Genomic DNA, 21,551 nt, shown 5'->3' with positions numbered 1-21,551 from the left:
GCCTTTGACTCCCCACTACAGGAGACGTTGTATTCCTCCAACACGCTGTATTCACTTACTGTTTTCCAGGTTACCGCTCAAAACCAACATGAAAAATAATGTTCCCTCAGCATTTTGTTTTGTTGTTAAACTGTATGTAAAATAAGTGACCCGTTTCACGCAACGTTATTCTAATGCCGTTTTTCCAGTACCTGCTTGACTTGCCTCGAATCTACTCGCCTTTTTTGTTTTTCCGTTATGTAAAAATGTCCCTGGTACCTGGCAACAGGTACTTTTTTTTTTTTTTTTTATATATTTTTATTTTAATTTTTAACCCCTTGTCGAGGTTCCAAGTCAGCCGAGGCGATACAAAAATGTGACTTGAAAACCTGCAGACTACTGATTGGTCAGAGAGAATCATCACTAATCACTGCGTTATCATTGCTAGCGACAGATGGGGGTGTCCTGAACAAACCTGCCATTTTTAAATAGTTGAGTCAGCGGTGTTTTTTTTTTGCTGCCTCCAGCTTCTTTTGAAACAAAATTTGTCTTCTGGCTTTGGCAACAGCCACATGCTGAGAATCAAAAACCACACACCTTCGACGTTCTCTGTGTGTGTGTGTCACGTCAGGTCACGGCAGTTTCCTGCAGCGTTGCTATGACGACCAGCCACGCTCGCCTCACACATGAGGTGGTACTAAATCTGCAATGGAAAATGGAGAACGGGGCACCGCGGTCGAGCCAAGCAGAGCTGGTACTAGCAGTGGTTAAGCACCATAAGGTGCTGGATTTTTCCTTAGCGGGGGTTAGCTAGCAAATCAGTTCACTGACGGTGACAATATTGTTCATATTTTGGCACAAGTTTAGTAATGGAATGTAATTGTAAGTTATATGATACTTTTTAGAAACAAATAATCCCCCACCCCCAGAGGTTAATGAGCAATCGTGTTAAATAATCGTGATTTCAATATTGACCAAAAATAATCGGATTATTTTTTTCCATAACCGAGCAGCCCTATAATGAAGTCACCTGTGTGTGTGTTGTAATCTGAGTTTTTCTGTTCGTTTTCATAGCCGGTTTGGCCTGGTGTTCATGTTAGTGCCTTGTGTGTTGGTATCAGACACCGAGAGCTGTGACAAGGCATCGGTATTTGACTATTTGGGGAAAGGTCTGTGAGAACCATGTGGAAGCAATCCCAGTCCACTTTGTTTCAGTATTTGGAGTACAGCCCCATAACAAAAATAGCTTACATTTTTATAGCCCCTTTCAATGGACCCAAGGATGCTTTACATGAGGGCAAAACAAACAAAACAAAAAATAAATAAAGACATGGGATAGTGGTTGCAATGTTTGCTGGGAAGTCCAGGCTCGCCATTTTATTTTATTTGATCTCAACCGGTTGTAATCTTTACAAATTTAAATAGATTTTTAACCGATTCACGATGCATTGTTACATCCCTATATACTATAAGTACCTATTTTATTTAGTTTATTTGTATTCATGTCTTGTTCTTATGCTTTTTTAATTTTTTTTTATTTATCACACAATTACTTTTTTTCTTAGATTCTTTTTACTCTTGAGCTGCTGTAACAAGTGAATTTCCCGGGTGTGGGATCAATAAAGTTCTTATCTTATACAAATGGTAATGACAAAGAAAAAGTCACACACACAAAGCATGGTAAATGAACCGGCCGGGGTACATGTTTCAAGACTGAGAAGGTGGGTTGACAACATCGCTGCGGACCCCTTGCACTAAGGACACTGAGGTCTGCCTGAGTTGTGCCTGCAAGTAGGGTGGCTGCAGGCAAAGTCAGGGAAACGAGGAGGTCCTTCCACATGAGCAGCCATGAGCCAAAGTGAATCCCCCGGGCAGAATCAGGGATTCAGCACATCAGGGAAAATCTTGTGTAATATGCCTCCAACCAATAGGTGCTTTGTAAACCAATAGTAGTATTTTGAAATCAATTCTTTGAGAGACAGGAAGGTAGTGTAAAGACCTTAGAACTGGAGTGATGGGATCCACTTTCTTGATCTTAGTAAGGACTCGAGCAGCAGTGATTTAGCTGGAGCTGTCTAATTGTTTTTTTTTTTTTTTTTTTAAGGAGGCCTGTGAAGACACCGCTACAGTAAAGACATAAGTCTTTGATATATCCTTAACAAACAAAAACAACAAACTTGTTATTCGTCAATAACTGACATTACAATGTAGTGAAATTCAATCTCTGCATTTAACCTATCCTAAGAGCAGTGGACACATACAGCGCCAGGAGAGCGACTTCAGTGTCTTGCTCAAGACACTTTGACATGTGGCCGGAAGAGGCCAGGATCAAACCGCCAATCTTGTGGTTAAAGGCCGACCCTCTCTACATTCTGAGCCACATGCTACATGATAGTAGGCTGACATTGTAATTGTCTTAATGTGGCTGTGGTCATTCAGGTCTGAGTCCATGACTACACCAAGATGACTGTCTTTGTCTGTTGTTTTTAACATTGCTGAAACTGAGTGCTGGCTTTTAATCGTTCCTCTTTGGCAAAAACAACATCATTTTTTCTTCTTTTTTAATTCAAAATTCTGGCACATCCAATCGTTGATTTGTTAAATGCACTTACACGGTGTTCGTAAATGTAATTTCAATTTGACCATATGGTTTTAGAAATAAATGAGCCATTCTTTAATGTCGTTTTGTGCTTTTTTTTTTTTTTTTTTTTTTTTTCTTTAATTTTCTTTTTTTGGTCAGATGTGTAATTACCTATATACACAAAGTAGTCCCTGTTATTTAAAGGAACAAGCCGACTTATTGGGACTTTAGCTTATTCACTGTATCCCCCAGAGTTAGATAAGTCCATATATACCCTACTCATCTCCATGCGTGTCGTAACTCTGTCTGACGCACCCACTGCTAGCCTAGCTTAGTAAAGATCCTGGAGGTAACCGGCTCCATCTAGCCTACTGCTCCCAATAAGTGACAAAATAACGCCAACATTTTCCTAATAACAAGTTCACATGAGACACAGCCATCTTCTAACCGTATACATCTAACCGTATACATACTGGGAACTATATTCTCAGAAAGCGAAGCACTGCTACTTGGGCGGAGTGATTATTACTCCAACTCTGAGCGAACTCCAGGCAAACTCTCTGCTCCTCACCACGGGGCTTCTCAGGTGCGGCAAGCAAATCACTCCGCCCAAGTAGCAGAAGTAGCGGTGGGTGCGTCAGACAGAGTTACAACATGCACAGAGATGAGAAGGTTATGTATGGACTTAACTGGAGTTAAAGTCTGTGTGTTCCTTTTTTATGTAGGATTCAAACCAGTTTAGTACTGTGGCAAAGAGTCCAACCCAGTTTTCCAATCGGTCTAGTAATTAGAGATGTTCCGATACCGATACCAGTATCGGTATCGGCTCCGATACTGCCTAAAACGCTGGTATTGGTATCGGGAAGTACTGGAGTTTATGCACCGATCCAATACCACGTAATAAAGCCCTAAAGAAAATCTACGTTAAAGTAGTTTATTTATGTTCTTTTTCCGTTATAACCGACTGTCAAACTGGAGAATAAAAGAAAGTTGTACGACATTCATTGTTTGTGTTTGTTCATGTTTTACAAAGAGTTTAACCTGAGCCAGACAGACAACAAAGATAGAAATCATATCACATCCATACAGGTATAGTAGAATACAGTTGTTAAAACATAATAAAATATATGACCCACTGGTATCGGATTGGTACTCGGTATCGGCTGATACGCAAGTTCACGTATCGGAATCGGTATCGGGAATCAAAAAATGGTATCGGACCGTCTCTACTAGTAATATGTTGTGGTTGACCGTGTCAAATGCAGCACTGAGATCAAGTAATACTGAAATTTTGCCACTGTCTGTATTTAAGTGTATGTCATTGAAGTGAGCGTGACAAGAGCAGTCTCAGTGCTGTGGTGTAGTCGAAAACCTGACTGGAAGGCATCAAAACAGTTAAGTGATAGCTGATGATTTTAATTAAAAATAGGGGATTTGATATGGGCCTATAATTGCTCATTAGTGACGTGTTTAGAATGATCTGTTTTATGAGTGGCTTGATGACTGCAGTTTTTAGGGCCTGTGGTAAGATACCTGAAAGTAGAGACATGTTTACCCTGGTGGATAAAAGTTCAGATGCTACTGACACTGGAGGGTTTGTTAGCCTGTCGACTAGGCCTGCACGATAAATCGTTATAAAATCGCGATCTCGATTCACCCCTGTTCGCGATTTAATTTTTAAATGACTTTTTTCCAATTAATTTATTGAAAGCATTTGACATTGACATGTTTTAATTATTTAAAGACATGTTCAAGGAGTTCAGATAGAGCCTGTATCAGGGCTATATTTAGTCTAATGTGTTATATTTCACTATTTTTGGTAGCCTTCTGTACTTAAATGGCTTCTCTATTCATTGAAGCCTCTATGTTTACAGGCTTGTGGTGATGTGCTATAAGTGCCAAAAAAAATCTGTTTGGTACTGCCAGTTTGTTTTGTTTTGTCATGGTTCATGTGTGCAATAAACATTACACTTCGTGAGAAAGAAATTGTGGCAGAGAATCATGATATCAATACTAAGCTAAAAAATTGTGCTTCATATTTTTCCCCAAATCGTGCAGGCCTACTGTCGACAGTAGCAAACGAGGCACATGCATTATTATTATTGTTATAGAAAATATAACGATAATGTCAGAGAAGGACCGCATGCATTTCTCTGTTCCAAATTATGAATGTGAAGTCTCTTTATAGATGCCATAATAACCCTGGAGATTGTTTTTTGCCATCTGCGTTCAGCTTGTCAACACACTTTTTTTTTTTCTTTCTGTTCACCAGCGTGAATTTCTCCATGGAGATCTTTTCTTACCAGAGACATCTTTCACCTTAGTGGAAGCAATGGCATCAATAACGTTTAGAATTTGAGAATTGAAATGATCTACAAGCTGACGGAGGAGCAGGTGTGAAAGAGAAAAGCTGAATGAATGTTTCACTGTTGTTTTCAGTGATATACCGTTTTCTGATTATCTCTGTTTGTGTGCACCGAGATAGTGCTGTCAAAGAAAACGCAGGAATGTTTAGAGAGAGCAACGTCAATGACCATGACCTTGGAAATATTCAGACCTTTGGAGATAATCAAGTCCAGAGTGTGCCCCTTATTGTGTGGGTTTCTGCCACATGCTGAGTCAGTCCATAGTTATCAAGACCACAACACAGTTTTTTTTTTAGTCCCTCTGTCCTGTGGGTTGTCAACATGAATGTTAAAATCACCATCACAGTCAAATTAAATACAGTTTATAGACAGTAGTTCATTAAATTCATTAAAGAAGGTTGCGCAGTATTTAGGTAGCCTGTAGATATTTAGGAACATAGCTCTAGAGAAGGAACTCAGCTGAAGAGCCACATATTAAAAAAGAAGCTACATTTCCATAAGATATCTTCTTGCATTGGAGTTAGTCATTAAACAAAATGGCGACTACACCTCCTTTCTTATTCACTCTAGTCTCAATCATAAAACTGAAGTTAGGAGAGGTTATTTTGGTCGAGCCAAGTTTCAGTTAAAAACATAAAATCAAGATTGTGCTTAATATTAAAATAATTGATTAAAAAGATGTTCCCTCCAAAGACCTGACGTTTAATAAACCTAGTGTAATTGTGTTAAAAGCTTTGAAAAAGAGCTATTACTGGTAATCAATAACACAAGTGCATACTATATAGGCTAAAGTCTCAGCTTTTTCCCCACATTTAAACTACTGAATGTATGTTACCATTCTCCTCTTATCGGATATCTCCACGTTATTGATGTGACCATGTTTTACCACACTGCATCGTTCCACACAGTTCCACACTACTGCTTATTCTCAAACATTGTTTGATTGTTTCTTTCTAGTGGAGGAAATTCTTCCACAGCGTCTAAGTTCTAAAGTGCGACACAGTGTAATTGCCATATTTGGCAGCCCCTGGGGGTTTACAGGCAGATCTTAATAAAGCTGGATCTGTGTTCAGTGGCCTTAAAAGGAGCTGGAAAAGGACCCAGCACCTGATTTACATTGTAGAAGCAAACCCTGATAACAGAGCTGCAGGATTCAGAGCGGACACAAAGATAGTTGGAAAGGAAGTTTAGGATAAGTTATCAGGTTTAAATGTCAATGCGTTTATTATCCTGTCATACAAAACATACAGGCATCTTAGATCAGCGTATTGTTGAATATATACAGTATATATACATTTTTCTACCTAGATATTGAGATTTTTCAGTGTTCTAAGAGAAGCACTTCTGTGTCCTAGCTGATTTACAAAACATACGCAGCTCTACGTTCTTCACTGATCACACACAAAGCAGCTTTAGTCCGGCAACCCATTGCTGTCATCTCCCCTTTTCACTCAGTGTGTGCTACAACCGAAAGGATTTGCCTAGTTACCATGGAGATCTGGTGATAAAAATGTGTGTCCATACAGTACGGTCTCAATGTGCCCAAAAACTCTCTTGAAAAGAGAGGTAAATAAGGGATTGGAAGAGACTTTTTCCTCATTTCTACTGAATGGTACGGCTTGACTAAACTCACTTTTACTAACAGGTCTTCTTCTCTATTTGGTTTTCCATTGCAGATGGTACCCCCTTAGTTTAGGCAGGATTTTTTACTGATCACCATACAAACTGTCGTGACATCATCTTCAACGCAACACTTACTGAATCCTTTTATCGGCAACCAGAGGAACATCTGCACGTGAATTGAACGAAGTAGTGTACAGTATAGTGATAGCAGTCCTAAAAACTTCCCAGTCTGTACAGTCCAGACATCCCAGAAGATCCACCACTGGTCCATTTCTTAGATGTCCTCATAACAGGTTTAAAAACTTTTAATTTCTGCCTGTATGAGGGAATCAGGTAGACCATGTTCATGGTCTGAGTGTCCCAGTGCAGCGCGGGGGACTGCGTGATATGCATTGCTGACGTTTGTGTAACAGTGATCCAAAATATTCTCCTCTCTGGTTGGACATTTAATAAACTGTCTGTACCTTTTTGTTTAAGTCACAGAGGACAATAGAAAGGGAATCCGGGTTTTTCTGCTCCACACACAGAATCTCTGTGAGCATGCGCTGTGCTTCCTGCACGCTGGCCTGCGGTGGAATGTAAACAATAGCTAGAATGAATGAAGCAAACTCACGGGGGGATTAAAAGGGTGTCCAGTTGATAAAGAAAGTTTCCAGATCAGGAGAACAGTGTTTACATCATAACACCAGCCACTATTTGTGAAAAACTTGATTCCTCCACCTTTCGATTTGCCAGAGCTCTCTGTGTTACGGTCTTCTCTGAACAGCTGGAAACCAGCCAGCTGTAGCGTAGTCTGGTATCAGTTCACCAAGCCACATCTCTGTGAAGCACAAAACGGCAGATGTAGAAAAGTCACGTTTTTTTCTCTCAACAGTAGCTGTAGTTAGTCCAGTGTGTTGGAGAGAAATATTCGCCTCCATGCGCTATACACAACTTTTGCTAATGGAAAACCTAAAAAACAGTTGAGTTTAGCCGTGCCGAACCATGGAGCCAAGTCTGCGAAACACTTTCAAGCATTTAGACATGTTTTACCTCAGATCTTCTGTTTGAGTTTTAAATTATTTGAAATGTCGGTGTTTAGTCGGGCAGTCACTTATCTGAAACAAACCAGGGACTCAAGCATCCTGTTTAAGTTTGTTGACTTATTTTTATATTCCACTGCTAGTATTTTGCTTCATACATTTTGGTACGACCGAACCCCGAATAAGCGGATGAAGATGGACGGATGGATTTTTGTGGAATTATGTATAAACTACTTTTCAATTGTACTATTATTTCCACTTTTAAATGTGTAGTCATCTGCTTCAGCATTCCAGTTTTCATTTAATCCAAAGGTTCAATTGTATAAGCGAATACACAGACTAATGTTATGTTGTGTCTCCTCTAGCCAAGCACACTGCCTCAGGGCACAGTGAACATGAACCACTGTACAGACGTCATAGACGCAGAGCCCAAGACGGGTCAGAAGAACTCCCTGTGCATCATCACCCCGGACCAGGAGTACTTTATCAGAGGAGAGAATAAAGAGATAATCAATGGGTTAGTTATCTTGATGTGTCTGCTGATCGGAGGGTAGAGTAGTGTGTGTGTGTGTGTGTGTGTGTGTGCACACACACAAATGGCAAAACCACTCTCCTTTGTTTCCAGGTGGAGTGAACAGCTAGTGATATATCCCCGAACCAACAAACAGAACCAGAAGAAGAAACGCAAGGTGGAGCCTACGACCTCCCAGGTAATACACAGTACACAAAGGGTACTCGTCACAGCTTGAGATGGTACCTTTCTTGCTCCTTTTGATTTTGACTGTTTCCTGTGTTTATGTCCAGGAACCAGGTCCAGCCAAGGTAGCAGTGACCGGCTCTGGTATCCCAGAGGCGGAGATGGTTCCAGATTCGAGCTCCATTATCTGGCAGGAGGAGCTGAACCAGAGAGAGGCTGAGGGGGTTGCTGTCTGGACTCCTGCTGACCTGCCTCCAGGATCACCACTGGGCCCTGCAGGTTAGGGGAGAAATACCACTTTTGTATAGAGGAACTCTGTATAGTGTTAAGTAGTTCATACTAGGGTCTCACTATATACCGGTATTGATTATAACCATGATATTTAAAAATGGAATATTGATATCATGTTAATAACACACATATCATAATATGTAAGTAATCCAGCGCCTCTTAAATCATTTCCGTTTCTTTCCTTTCTCGCTTTGTCTCACTTTCTCAATGCCCAACACAATCCCTGATGTCGTATATGACATCAAAGTACTTTATTACTATTTTAAAATAAAAATTTCCTTAAAAAGCTTTCCAACAAGGGCTATGCTGCAATCGTATCCCTTTCAGGAGCATTGTAATCCAGCAATGAATATCTTTTGTGATTGTTTATCCATTTATTCAGATTGAAAGGTGTTGTTTTGACGTAAGATGAAGCCTACTGAGGGCAAGATTTTAACCCATGATGCATAGAGTCGGTTCTGTCGACGAATCAGAGGACTTGTTTCAGACTGGGCTTGTGTGCATAAAAGTGCTGATCTCAGAGGCCATGTGCAATGAAATCAATAGAGCTGTGCTGTTTGGGCAGCAACCAAAATAATGACGTGATTATCCTTTGCTAAACAAAAGTTAAAGATGAAGATTTTCTAGATACGGTGATAATATTTTTATCTTGAATTCTTTTGGCCACGATAATCTTGCAGTGAAAATCTGATATTGTGATAACATTTTTGAATGTTCTGGAGGTACTAGTGGTAAAAAATGTATCGCAGTAAAGATAATAACACAGCAAAGTAAAGTTTATGATTTTTTTAGTTATGAAAGTGTTAAGAGGTTCTCCGGCGTCTTCTGTTTCTCTCGTCTAGATGACTGTGCACCACAGGGCTCTGATGCCGGCTCGGTGAATGGCGACGAGGTTGACCGGGGAAGCCTGGTGCTGCATGGCTCTGCGCCCCCCAGTGACCTGCTCTCCCCGACAGGCTCATGCTCCAGCCTGGGGGGCGTCCCACGCTGCCTCTCCCCAACCCCCAGTGACCCCTTCCCTTCAGGCAGCTCCCTGCTCTCTAACGGCTCCCACATCAGTGGCTCAGTCAGCTCTCTGGATTCGGATGCCAGCGGCAGCACCGACAGCCACCCGGCCAACCAGAGGGGCAGCCACTCCTACAGCCACCACGACATGCCTCGCTCCCGAAGGATGGAGGCAGAGGCAAGAAAGGCTGAGAAGAGGAGCCGGTTTAAGAGCCCTGACAGGCAGGAGAGGGAAGCCATCCTCAGCCCTGAGAGGAGGTCAGTGTCTGCAGTGTCTGTGTCTCCTGCTGTTGTTCCATAACAGTGTTTATCCAAAACATTGCCCTTAAACGTACAATATGTCGTTTTCTGTCGCTAGGGGTCACACACTCCGTTTGGTGACATTAATAAAATATCGTGGAATCAGGGGAGTTGTTGTCTTCACCACCATTGCCCTCATTGCAGTCAGCTTCTCCTGGTTAGGATTCCTTCAGTGTTCAGGAGGTTTATACCGTGAGCCAAATTATCCGCTCCTCTCCCAGACAAACAGACCAGGTGATTTAAAAAAAATGAAATGAATGAAGAAATCCACTTCGAGAGCAGAGTTACCTGTGAGAGCGTGTATGCCCTCCAGCGCTTACCAAGCGGACGCTCTCTTGTGCACTGTGGCTGCTCTCTGTGCTTGCTGCTTAGTTTTATACACCCATTCTTTGTCTCTCCCTATTTTTGTTTCTCGCTCGCAGCTGCCTGTACAATGCTGTTTTTGACTTGGTGCGTGAGGACTTATATCCTGCGAGGGGCAGTTAATATCTGCGCGTGTGAAATAATTTGCTCGTGACATATGACATATATCTGAAACCATAAATATCCCTCTCGTCTGGATTTCTGAAAAAAACTGTTACTTAATAATCCCATCCCCCCCCTCCCCTTTTTTATCATCAGTCTTACTAACTGTAAGCATACAGTAGACTGTAAAAATGCACAGCCTCTGTACTTTCTATTCAGTAATCTGCCTCTCGGCCACTGGTGCTGTTTGTGAAGAAGTCACAGGTCTTAGTCCTACACACATACACACCGAGTGGGTCAGATGGGGTTCATCTTTTTCCTCCCACATCCAGCTTCCTGCTCCATTCAGTCCCTCCATCAGTGCCAGGTGTGAAAGGAAAAGGAGGAGTAATTACATACTGCTCCGTCAACACATTAACGGACACAGACTCTCCTTCTGTATAGACATGCCCATACAACAGCCAGGTAGGCTGTAACTTTAGCAGCACAAACCCCCTGGTGGCCAGTGGTGGTGCTGCATTTAACCTGTGTTACGGCAGCAACAACGAGTTTGCTCATCCTGCTGGGAGTCGGGCGGTCCGGGATCGGCAAACTTTCGGTTAACCCTAACCCTTTTCCCCCCCAACTGCTGTAAGAATTTCTAGAAGAACAACTATTTTTACATCTATGCAACAGCAATTTAACATTTTGGCCTCATGTCTTAACCTGAGTCACTTTTACGTAAAAGTCACAACAACAACAAATTCTTAATTTTTAAGAACATCTTCTCACATCAGATCAGTCCATAAAAAAGGTTATTTCCCCTTGCAATGCCAGACAAACCGGGGTAAAGTCCCTGACCATAAGTCTCAACGTCCCAAGTGCATCTGGCCAGTGACTCGCAGTTTTGACCAATCACCGCAACTTTTCCACAAATTTGACCAATGAGTTTCCCGTGACTTCAACCAATCACAGCAGTCCCACACGCCAGACTCCGAGAGCCACTGACCAAGCGGAAGTGAGAACCAAATTCATTTCCTTGTTTCTAATATGAAGACGAGACGTGTGTGACTCGAACATCTCACATTCCCCAACAAAACGTACAGCGAAAGACCATGCAAAACATTTCAGACCGCCCTTCTAACCTGTATAAATATATATATTTTTCTTTTTGGGCTTTTCCACATTTAATGGACAGGACAGGTGAGAAAGGAGAGAGAGAGAGAATACATGCAGGAAAGGTCGGAGTCGAACCTTGGACCTCTGCGTTGAGGCATAAGCCTCCCCACGGAGCCAGCCTGGCCACGTCATTAATTAAATTTAACACCCTGTTTAAGCTTAAACATGCCCCCATTTGCAAATTCAAAAAAATGCATTCAAACTCTGTGGTGGTGAATATGTCGTATGATTTTAATATGTCAACTGTTTTACAGGCTCTGTTGTAATGAACAATTGTAATGAACAATTGCATTCAATTACTGATGTAAGAACGTGACAGTACATCTCATTTGCTTACTCAAAAAAGTGGATTTAATGTTAAGTTGCCATCTCTGAATAAAGCCGAAAGGAAGATTTCCATGCACCTATGTCCATATGATAAAAAGCTACTGCTTTAACCGATCGTTGATATAAGCAATGTTCCATATCTGGCCTAAAAGCCTTGTCATATTTGCCAAACTTAATGCTTCTTTCATTTCTTCCTAATTCTTAAATCTTAAAGGATGAAAATAAATTTGCTAAAAAATGGTGTGTGTGTGTCCATCTGTAGTCGCTCCGGTGTTATTGAGAAGTTGGAGGCCTTGGATCTGGAGAATCCAGAGAAAATGGAGGTGGAGGACTTGGGGATAAGTGGAGCCAGACAGGGCCGTAGTGAGCACAGACGCTTTCACAGAGAGGTAAGTGTGTGTGAATATGTGATCCAACAGTGCCACATTGTGCAGCAGTTTTTTTAAAAGATATGGTGTAAAGATGTGTAAACGGTGTTTTTAAACATCACATTGCAGAACTTTTTTTTTTCTGTCACAGCAATCTCCCCTTTTCCCTTCACCCTCACCCTTCTTCTCTCCCTCTCTCTGTCCTGTCTTTGTTTTTGTTGTTGGTCAGGGGTCAGCAGCATGTGCTGTATTCATTTCCATTTTCCATTCTGTGGTGGGATTCCCCTTGTGATTATGCTTCCCTTTCCCACCCTGGCCTTCTGCGCTCAGCTAGAACCACTCGAAACCCAACTTTAGGAGCACAGAGACACAGTCAGACACTGTTAAACACTTTAGTTTTGTATTTTGGCCTTAGATCTTTGTAAGTCATGCACAGATAAAAATATCACATACGGATAAAGATGCCAAGACTTCTTGTGTGTTGAATTCGCACACACAAGCTGTCATTAATTTTTACTGTTGCTTACAAACAATACAAGCTATCAGTGTTTTTTTCATTCTATTTGGTTCAGTGTGGCGCAGAGTTGATAGTCAACAAAACACATGTGGACTGACAAAGAAGGAGCAGTTGTTATTTCCACAGCACATTAATTCCCACCCAAACGACCAAATTAGATTATGTATTCCATATGTTGACTTTCACAAAGGACATTCTTTTGTATTTCAATTTTATTTTGTATATTTTTACTATAACTGACTGTGTAAGTTAACGTTACACAGGTATGAAAACAATGTAGAAAAACTTGCATGTGTGTTGTTTAGGAGCAGAGGCATGACGTGGGTCAGGGTCTGGATTTTCCCTCAACCCTGCCACCTCTGAGGAGAACCAAGTCCTTGGACAGAAGGACCACTGAGTCCGTCATGACGGTGAGTGTATACTCTTCTCTTGCTTTCGTAAAACAGCCTCATCAAGGTGTGTGTGTGTGTGTGTGTGTGTGTGTGTGTGTGTGTGTGTGTGTGTGGAAGGGACCCATCGTTTGAGACTAAATTAATCCTATTCCTCAGTGAGGTTAAAAGGGTGACAGCTTCAGTTAAGTGTGTGTGTGGGTGTGTTACACAAAGCAGATTTTGGGTTACAAGGTAATGTTTTGGCATTTTTGCTTGAAAAAAATAAAAATGAAGATACATAGCAAGATGCAGCTGATACAGCTCATGATAACGTTTGGGTTTAAATTTGTTATGATCGTTTGGACATTAACCAACAGTTGATTATTAAAATTCCCTCTGAAGGCCAGTGTGTTTCAGTGTGTCTCTGGTCTCTCAGACAAAGCCTTTCCCTTTCTGCTAAGCTGTATGATCCTGGGTCAGGATAAGTTGTAGGTGTTCAGCTGGGAGAAAGAGGTTGCTGGGTTGTTATTGGGGCAGAGTGGCTAGATTCGGTTAGGTAACGGGCTTAAGGCTCTGACTCACCAACCCGATTATCGGCCGTCGGACAGTCTGGCGGGGTTGGTGACTGTTCGGTGTGTTCCGTGCCGCCGATTTGACTTGTTGAATCGGCCAGTGGGCAGTCGGACTCAATGACCAATCTTATTGGTGGAGTGCTAGCCCTTGACTAGCGAATCCGTGCTTCTTCCACAAGAAGGAGCCCGAGTAATGACAACAACGATCCTTCTTGACTACTGTCATCACTCTCTGATGAAAACGCTGACTGACGACAGCGTGCTCTGTGTTTACTAGGTCTAGAGACGCATAGAACGTACGCTCAAGTCGGCGCCGCTTCGGTGTGTTCAGAGGCACTTTTTTGAGAGCTGGGAGCAGACCGATCAGTCCAACTGCCTTTTCTGCCAACGGTCGGCCGTCGTGTTGGTCTGTCAGAGCCTTTTAACCCTTTGACGCCTGAATTTATTCACAATTATATAAATAAAATATTATGTGTGTTTCTGGCTCCAAGCTGATGCTAAATTAAGTTGAGATTGTTAATTTGTCTATAGCATATGGAATAGATATAAATTTAGGTATGATGCAAATTAGCGACAACAGGCATTATGGTAAAATTCTTTACAAAATGGTAAAATTAATAAAACACATAGTAGATTTTATTCATGTCACAAAGTTGTTAGAACTTCTAAACTGTAAATGACAAATACATGGATCTTGACAACGGCAAGAAAGAAAACACTCTCCTACTCCCTAACATTGACAGTAGTTTCTTTAGGTTTAGGGGTAGGGTTAGGTTTAGGGGTAGGATTAGGTTTAGGGGTAGGATTAGGTGTAGGGGTAGGGTTAGGGGTAGGGTTAGGGTTAATTTCGCTCCCGTGAACCGGATGTATCTCCCACTCCGACTGGTCCTACGAGAAACCAGTGCATTGAAAAGGTTCCTAGGTATGTATCGCATGTAAACAAACCGGCATTGAGGGGAATATACACGCTATCTCGCCTGCAGTCGGAATGGAAGGGGTTTGATGCAAATTAGCGACAGTCGGCGTTAAGGGGTTAAGAGAATTAAAAATTGAGAAAGATCTTCGTGGTCGTCCCTCCAACAGCAAAACCTAGTTTTACTGGGGAAATTGCTAATGAGGGAAATGGAGCATTTATGAAACCGATATGTACTGCAGCATTGTGAGTTTTTCCTAATGTTTCTTTGGCCGTGGTGTGGTGGTGCAAGGGTGTGGATGTTGTAGGCCAAACCTCCCTGCTGCGAGGGGCAGTGCAGCCCTCTTCTCTCTCTCTACTCTCAAGGTTATACTCCTCATTCTGCTCCCTCTGTGTGCAGATTTTGCCTGCTGCGTGTATTCATTGCACCCATTTTGTGTTGTGTGTATATTTCTGTTGGCCAGAAAAGCAAGTGTATATCACAGCCACTGTTTCCTGTGTTCACCATTCACGTGTGTGTTTCTTTCACTGTGTGGAATCACAGCTGGCTACAACAGTATTAAGCACTGGGTTCTGCATCCTCAGCTGGAGTAGCAGGCCGACAAATCTGAAAAAAGTTGCCCCTGGCCAGTGGACCGCATTTAGACAATGTCACCTGATATCTTCTAAATTTGTCTTTGATCCATTGGTAGGGTCAACTTCTACCCTCAGCTGACAGCATGTGTTTTTTCTGCTCTTAATTTTTTTTAGAAGGACAATATGATTTAGTACTTGAATTGGACATATTACATATGTCATTTAGGAATTGTTTCAGGCTACTTTTCAGGCTAAATTGTAGCCTGCTTTATTTTGCTATATTGTAAGGCAAGTGGTGGCAATTTACTAAACACTTTCAAAAAGGAAAATGGTTTGTATTTGATTGCTTCTGATGTCATTTTGCATGTTATTTTACACCCAAATTTTTTTTTCTGTACTGCAGATGTTTTTTCTTTAATATTTTCAACATTTTTTCTTTCTAGCCGGATTTACTGAACTTCAAGAAAGGTTGGATGGTAAAGCTGGATGAGCAAAGCCAGGTACTTAATGAACTGTTAATCTGCCTTTGTCTGTAAAAAGATCAAATAAAAATGTTATCTTGGTGCCAAATACAGTAAAATAAATCATTATTTTTGTTTAAGTAAAATCTGTTTGAGTAAAAAAAAAAAAAAAAATCATAAGTAAAACTTAAATTGAAAGAATGTATGTATCTTACTTCAAATCATCCAGACATATTTACACAGTGCAATAAATAGACATTTAGTTTTGGCAAGTTTATGAAGTTTCTTTATGGGGAAAAAAAGTAATTAAAAAGAAAGTCAAAAGCCACTCTTGAATGTCTAGCATTCCATGGCCTTTACAATTGACTTAAAAGACTAGGGTGGAGCCTGAAGGCTTTAAAATAGATATGATATACAGAGGCAAAATCTGTGCTATTGTAGAGCAGGTTTTATTGACTGACTGGACATTCAATATGTGACTACTACTTTTATATATCTTATTATATTAACATGCTCTGTGGATGTGAGTGGCTGCTTTACAGAACTCTTTTTGTCTTTTTGTTCCTGTACATGTTGTAGTGGAAGAAATATTGGTTTGTTTTGACGGATCACAGCCTGAGATACTATAAGGATTCCATTGCAGAGGAGGTAAGCATATTATTTTATCTTCATACATTTTATGTTGAACAGTTTTATTTCATGGGTCTTTTGTGTCTCATCTTTGTCTTACCTCAGGCCTCTGACCTGGATGGTGAGATTGACCTGTCTACTTGCTACAATGTAACGGAATACCAGGCTCAACGCAACTATGGTTTCCAAATACATGTAAGAGGTTTTGCCTTTTCATAAAAGGACAAATGTTTTTTTCCTATTAAATCTTCTTGTTATATTCTTCACTCTTTGATTTTATTAGATCTAAAAATGTTATCGCGGACTATGACGGAATATTAACCTATCATTAGCCCATGCAACAGCATGCAGAGTTTTTCGTGATTAATAAGGGGCTTTTTTTGGGGGGGACACATATGAAGCAGGGGTTTTGGGGGTGGGTGTTTAATACATTTTAGAAAAATCAAATAAAGCAGTTCCACAATGGCCCTTATACAGCCCAAAATATTAAACTGATAGCTACTACAACAAAATGGCAAAATCTGATGGTAGACAAATGTACAGTGCCTTGCAAAATTATTCACCCCTCTTGGCATTTTGTGTTTTGTTGCCTCGCAACCTGGAATAAACATGGATTGTTTGAGGATTTGCATCATTTAATTTACAGAACATGCCCACAACTTTGAAGATTTTATTTTATTTTTTTTTGAAATTGTGAAGCAAACAACAAATAGGACAAAATAACAGAAAAAGTCAATGTGCATATTACTATTCACTCCCCTAGAGTCAATACTTTGTAGAGCCACCTTTTGCGGCAATCACAGCTCCAAGTTGCTTTGGATAAGTCTTTATGAGCTTGCCACATCTTAGCACTGGGATTTTTGCCCATTCCTCCTTGCAAAACTGCTCCAGCTCCTTCAAGTTGGATGGTTTGCGCTTGTGAACAGCAATCTTTAAGTCTGACCAGAGATTTTAGTGGATTGAGGTCTGGGCTTTAACTAGGCCATTCCAACACATTTACATGTTTCCCCTTAAACCACTGAAGTGTTGCTTTAGCGGTGTGTTCGGGGTCATTGTCCTGCTGGAAGGTGAACCTCCATCCTAGCCTCAAATCTGGTACAGGTTTTGCTTAAGAATATCCCTGTATTTGGCACCATCCATCTTTCCCTCAAGTCTGACCAGTTTCCCAGTCCCGGCTGCTGAAAAACATCCACACAGCATGATGCTGCCACCACCATGTTTCACTGTGGGGATGGTGTTCTTTGGGTGATGTGATGTGTTGAGTTTGCGCCAGACATAGCGTTTTCTTTGATGGCCAAAAAGTTCAGTTTTAGTCTCATCAAACCAGAGCACCTTCCTCCATACATTTTGGGAGTCTCCCAAATGCCTTTTCGCAAACTCAAAACGTGCCATTTAGTTTTTTTGCTGAAAGTAATGGCTTTCTTCTGGCCACTCTGCCATAAAGCCCAACTCTATGTACAGATACTCCAGTCTCTGCTGTGGAACTCTGCGGTTACCTTAGGTCTCTGTGCTGCCTCTTTGATTAATGCCCTCCTTGCCCGGTCCGTTTTGGTGGGCTGCCGTCTCTTGGCAGGTTTGCTGTTGTGCCATGTTCTTTCCATTTGGTTATGATAGATTTGATGGTGCTTCTGGGATCATCAAAGATTAGGATATTTTTTTGGAACCTAACCCTGACTTGTACTTCTCAACAACATTGGGCCTTACTTGTTTGGAGAGTTCCTTGGTCGTCATGGCAGTGTGTGGTTAGGTGTTGCAGCCTCTGGGGCCTTTCAAAAAAGGTGTGTATATGTAATGACAGATCATGTGACACTTAGATTGCACACAGGTGGACATCATTTCATTAATTCTGTGACTTCTGAAGGTAATTGGTTACACCAGAGCTTTTTATGGGCTTCATAACAAAGGGGGTGAATATATACGCACATGCCAATTTTCAGTTTATTTCAAAAAAAATAGTTTTATGTATATATTTTTCTCATTTCACTTCACCAACTTAGACTATTGACTACTGTTCTTATCCCTCGCATACAATTCAGATTTAAAAAAAAAATTGAACTAAAGGCTGTAATGTAACAAAATAGGTAAAAAGCCAAGGGGGGTGAATACTTTTGCAAGGCATTGTATATAATCTCATGGTATACACTGTCAAAACACCCTCTAAACAAAAACCGAACTTTTAAAATGAAGAATTATTTAATGCAGGTCAGTTGTATCACAATACATATAGGGTAACATCCCAACAGGGTGTATATTTCATGGTGCTTTTAATTTTTTAGACCCAGGAGGGAGTGCACACTCTGTCAGCCATGACAGCAGGAATACGCAGGAACTGGATCCAGGCAGTCATGAAGAACGTCCGACCATCCACTGCCCCTGATGTGGCAAGGTCAGTACAACTATGTCAACACTACTGCACACATTTTCTTAACCATAATGACAAATAATTCAGCCTCTGAAATACGATAACCCATTCGCACTGGCATCATGTTGTTACGTCACGTCTTCACACAGTCTACTACTACTCTTTCTAAAAATGTACAGCTCATTTATGATTGAAATGGTGACAGATACTTTGTCACTTATTTATATATTAGAATTCCTTCTTTTCTCTCTCTTTTATAGACTTTGGAGAAGTTGTCATAAACAAACAAGAAAAACTAGTTTTACTATGTGTACGTAAAGATAAAATCAATAACTAATAAAGGCATCATTCAATACAAAAATTTTCAATTTGTCAATAGATTATTATTAATAGGTGTTATATACATTCCAGGGCTTGACATTAAGCTTTTTCAGCCGGGGTGAGATACCCAATACTTGCCCAAACTTACACATCAAAATAGAAAATGTTGGTCTATTGATCAGCAGGGATTTGGACAATTAATATAATTTATTAACGTACAAAACATACAAATACCAGGTAACAATTCTATAGCTGGGACAAATCTAACTTATTCTGAATTACTGAAGGAACAGGGCATCTGGCCTTTTCTGCTATTGTGCAGTGTTGGTTCTTTTTGCCTCTAGAATGTTGTACAGATTATTCCCACATACCATGAGGATGTGCTGAAATAAAATATAAATAGGGGTATTAATAACGCCTTTATCTATCTAGTAGGGGTGTAACAATACACGTATTCTTATTGAACCATTGGGTATGAGGCTTTCGATTAGGTATGCATTACAAACCGAACAATTCGTTGGACTAATCCTGGACGTCAAGGGCTACACAAAGCTACCTGACTGTAACTTGTATATTTTTTTAATTTTTTATATGCTGCTAAGAAGACACCCCAGATGATGGGTCAAGTATAACTCTGTCATTGTTCAAAGTAAAAAAGATCATACTTTATGATGTTAGTTTCAATAAATAAAAAAATCAAGTAAATTTCTCTGGCTTTTCTTTCTTTTTGCTGTATCGAAAACGTACCGAACCGTAACACCGCTGTCTCGTATTGAACCAAACCGTGAATTCTGTGAACTGTTACACCCCTACTATGTAGAACAACACTGAAAATGACAACACTGCATGTTCTTATTCTGTTATGTGGCAAATAAGGGCCTGTTTTGCATTTTTTTTAGTTTTTGAGAGTCAATGTCAGTGGGGATCCGGGGCCTTTTTAAAGAGGCTGACTGCAGAGGGGAAGAAACTGTTTTTATGTCGTGAGGTATTGGTCCTAATGGGCCGCAACCTTCCGCAACCAGCGATTGATGATATAAACTCACTAAATGTCAAAAAAAGAAATATTCTTAGACCCATTTTCCTTATTAAACAGAAAAATGCAACCAGACTTCAGTAAAAGTAATTTTACCTCACAGATCGGAATCAAATTGAACCCAAGCCGGACTTAGCATTAGTACACATAACTAAGTGAGCTGCTGGGGGCCAGCAACGGCAGAGAGGCAGTGGGGAAACAATCCTATAAGTCCAGCACATTTTCACATATAACTCTGTGAATTAGAAGTGAAAATGTTCTGACTCTATATGCTGTTTCCCCGCTGCATCTCTGCTGTTGCTGGCCTTTTGTACTTCTAGGTAAGCTTGCTGAACAAGTCGCTGAGCAGCGGCTCTCACTCTCAGGACCACATTTATTTTTGACTTGCCTGTTCGGACAACTGCATAAGGCATTCTGCTGGAACACAGAGATTACTGGCCAGAGGCAAGCATTAATTTCAAGCCCTGCATTCAAAAGTAAATTTCATGACACAAGTTTCTCCAGCAAAAATAGACAGGGCAAACAAAGTTGAGTGGAAAAGAGCCACTGATGGAATTCAGCCCAATGCCAGCAGATCGTCTCTGGCAGGTGCAACACAATACAGTGGATATTGGGGTTAAGGAGTCTGTGATATCGAGACCATCTTTTGGGACATGGACGGTGAGCATTTTGAAGCTAAAACTTAATTGCCTGCATTTGTTACTGTCTTTCAGCTCAACTGAGGATCATGGCTCCGCTCCTTTAGATGGTCTGGTTAGGCCAGACCTCACCCAGGACTTTCTCTGTTCTGAGGCCTCATCTGTGGAGAGAGAATCCACTACGGGTGTCATAAAGAGCCGGGCACGTGACCGCAGAAGAGAAGGCCGCTCTAAGACCTTTGACTGGGCGGAGTTTAGACCCATTGCTCAGGCTCTGGCTCAGCAGCGGGCTCAAGAGGCCGAGAGTCTCCAGCTAGACCTGGGAGAGCTGGAGCGCAGTCGGAGAAGAGAGGAGAGGCGGAAGAGGTATGAGTCTGTGACTAGCTCACCAGTGGAGCAAACATCCGTTAAAGAAGTAGGGAGGACAGACTGTGAGAGTGGAGAGGGAGTCGAACAAAACGATTCATTAGCTCCCACGTCTTTGGAGAGGCAGCAGAGGGTGGAGGAGGTGATTGAACAACACTGGCAACAGGTTGAGAAGACACCCATACGGGAGGAGAGGAGGGTGCCTCTGCCCGCCACAGTGCAACTCAGAGAGGCTGTTGAGCTGGACCAGCTACTGGAGAATTACAAACAAGGGGTATGTTTAGTCTATTTAATATCAACTTTAGTAAGTACACACAGCAAATTGCAAACCAGGGTAACAATAAGCAGTACTAGATAGATAGATAGATAGATAGATATGTGTTATATATAATATGTGTATATATACAGTATGTGTGTGTGTGTGTGTGTGTGTGTGTGTGTGTGTGTGTGTGTGTGTGTGTGTGTGTGTGTGTGTGTGTGTGTGTGTGTGTGTGTGTGTGTGTGTGTGTATATATGTATATGAATCTGCTCTCAAGCAGCGGTGCACGTGTGTGTGTGTGGGGGAGCCCCGAGGAGATGCTACTTTCAAATCTTCAACATTACCAAACC

General features: G+C 41.2%; 1 protein-coding gene across 5 annotated transcripts in view; it reads left to right on the top strand.

The window, feature by feature from the left end:
• LOC114547737 (myosin phosphatase Rho interacting protein) overlaps positions 1-21,551 on the top strand; it is a 54,195-nt gene that overhangs the window by 14,026 nt on the left and 18,618 nt on the right. For all 5 annotated transcript variants that reach the window (XR_003691265.1, XM_028567075.1, XM_028567076.1 and 2 more), the window contains exons 4-14: positions 7,937-8,088; positions 8,197-8,281; positions 8,376-8,547; positions 9,402-9,822; positions 12,077-12,203; positions 13,005-13,109; positions 15,575-15,631; positions 16,172-16,240; positions 16,328-16,417; positions 18,499-18,608; positions 20,652-21,216. Coding sequence is in view for 4 of the 5 variants with exons in the window: in XM_028567075.1 (XP_028422876.1) it covers positions 7,937-8,088; positions 8,197-8,281; positions 8,376-8,547; positions 9,402-9,822; positions 12,077-12,203; positions 13,005-13,109; positions 15,575-15,631; positions 16,172-16,240; positions 16,328-16,417; positions 18,499-18,608; positions 20,652-21,216 (1,953 nt within the window). In the remaining variant the exon portion in view is untranslated. The remainder of the gene's footprint in view (positions 1-7,936; positions 8,089-8,196; positions 8,282-8,375; positions 8,548-9,401; positions 9,823-12,076; positions 12,204-13,004; positions 13,110-15,574; positions 15,632-16,171; positions 16,241-16,327; positions 16,418-18,498; positions 18,609-20,651; positions 21,217-21,551) is intronic.

This window comes from Perca flavescens, chromosome 21 (genome assembly GCF_004354835.1).
Source record: "Perca flavescens isolate YP-PL-M2 chromosome 21, PFLA_1.0, whole genome shotgun sequence".
NCBI classification, from domain to species: domain Eukaryota; kingdom Metazoa; phylum Chordata; class Actinopteri; order Perciformes; family Percidae; genus Perca; species Perca flavescens.
The sequence above is the reverse complement of the archived record's forward strand: the minus strand, read 5'-3'. Positions and strand labels throughout refer to the sequence as shown.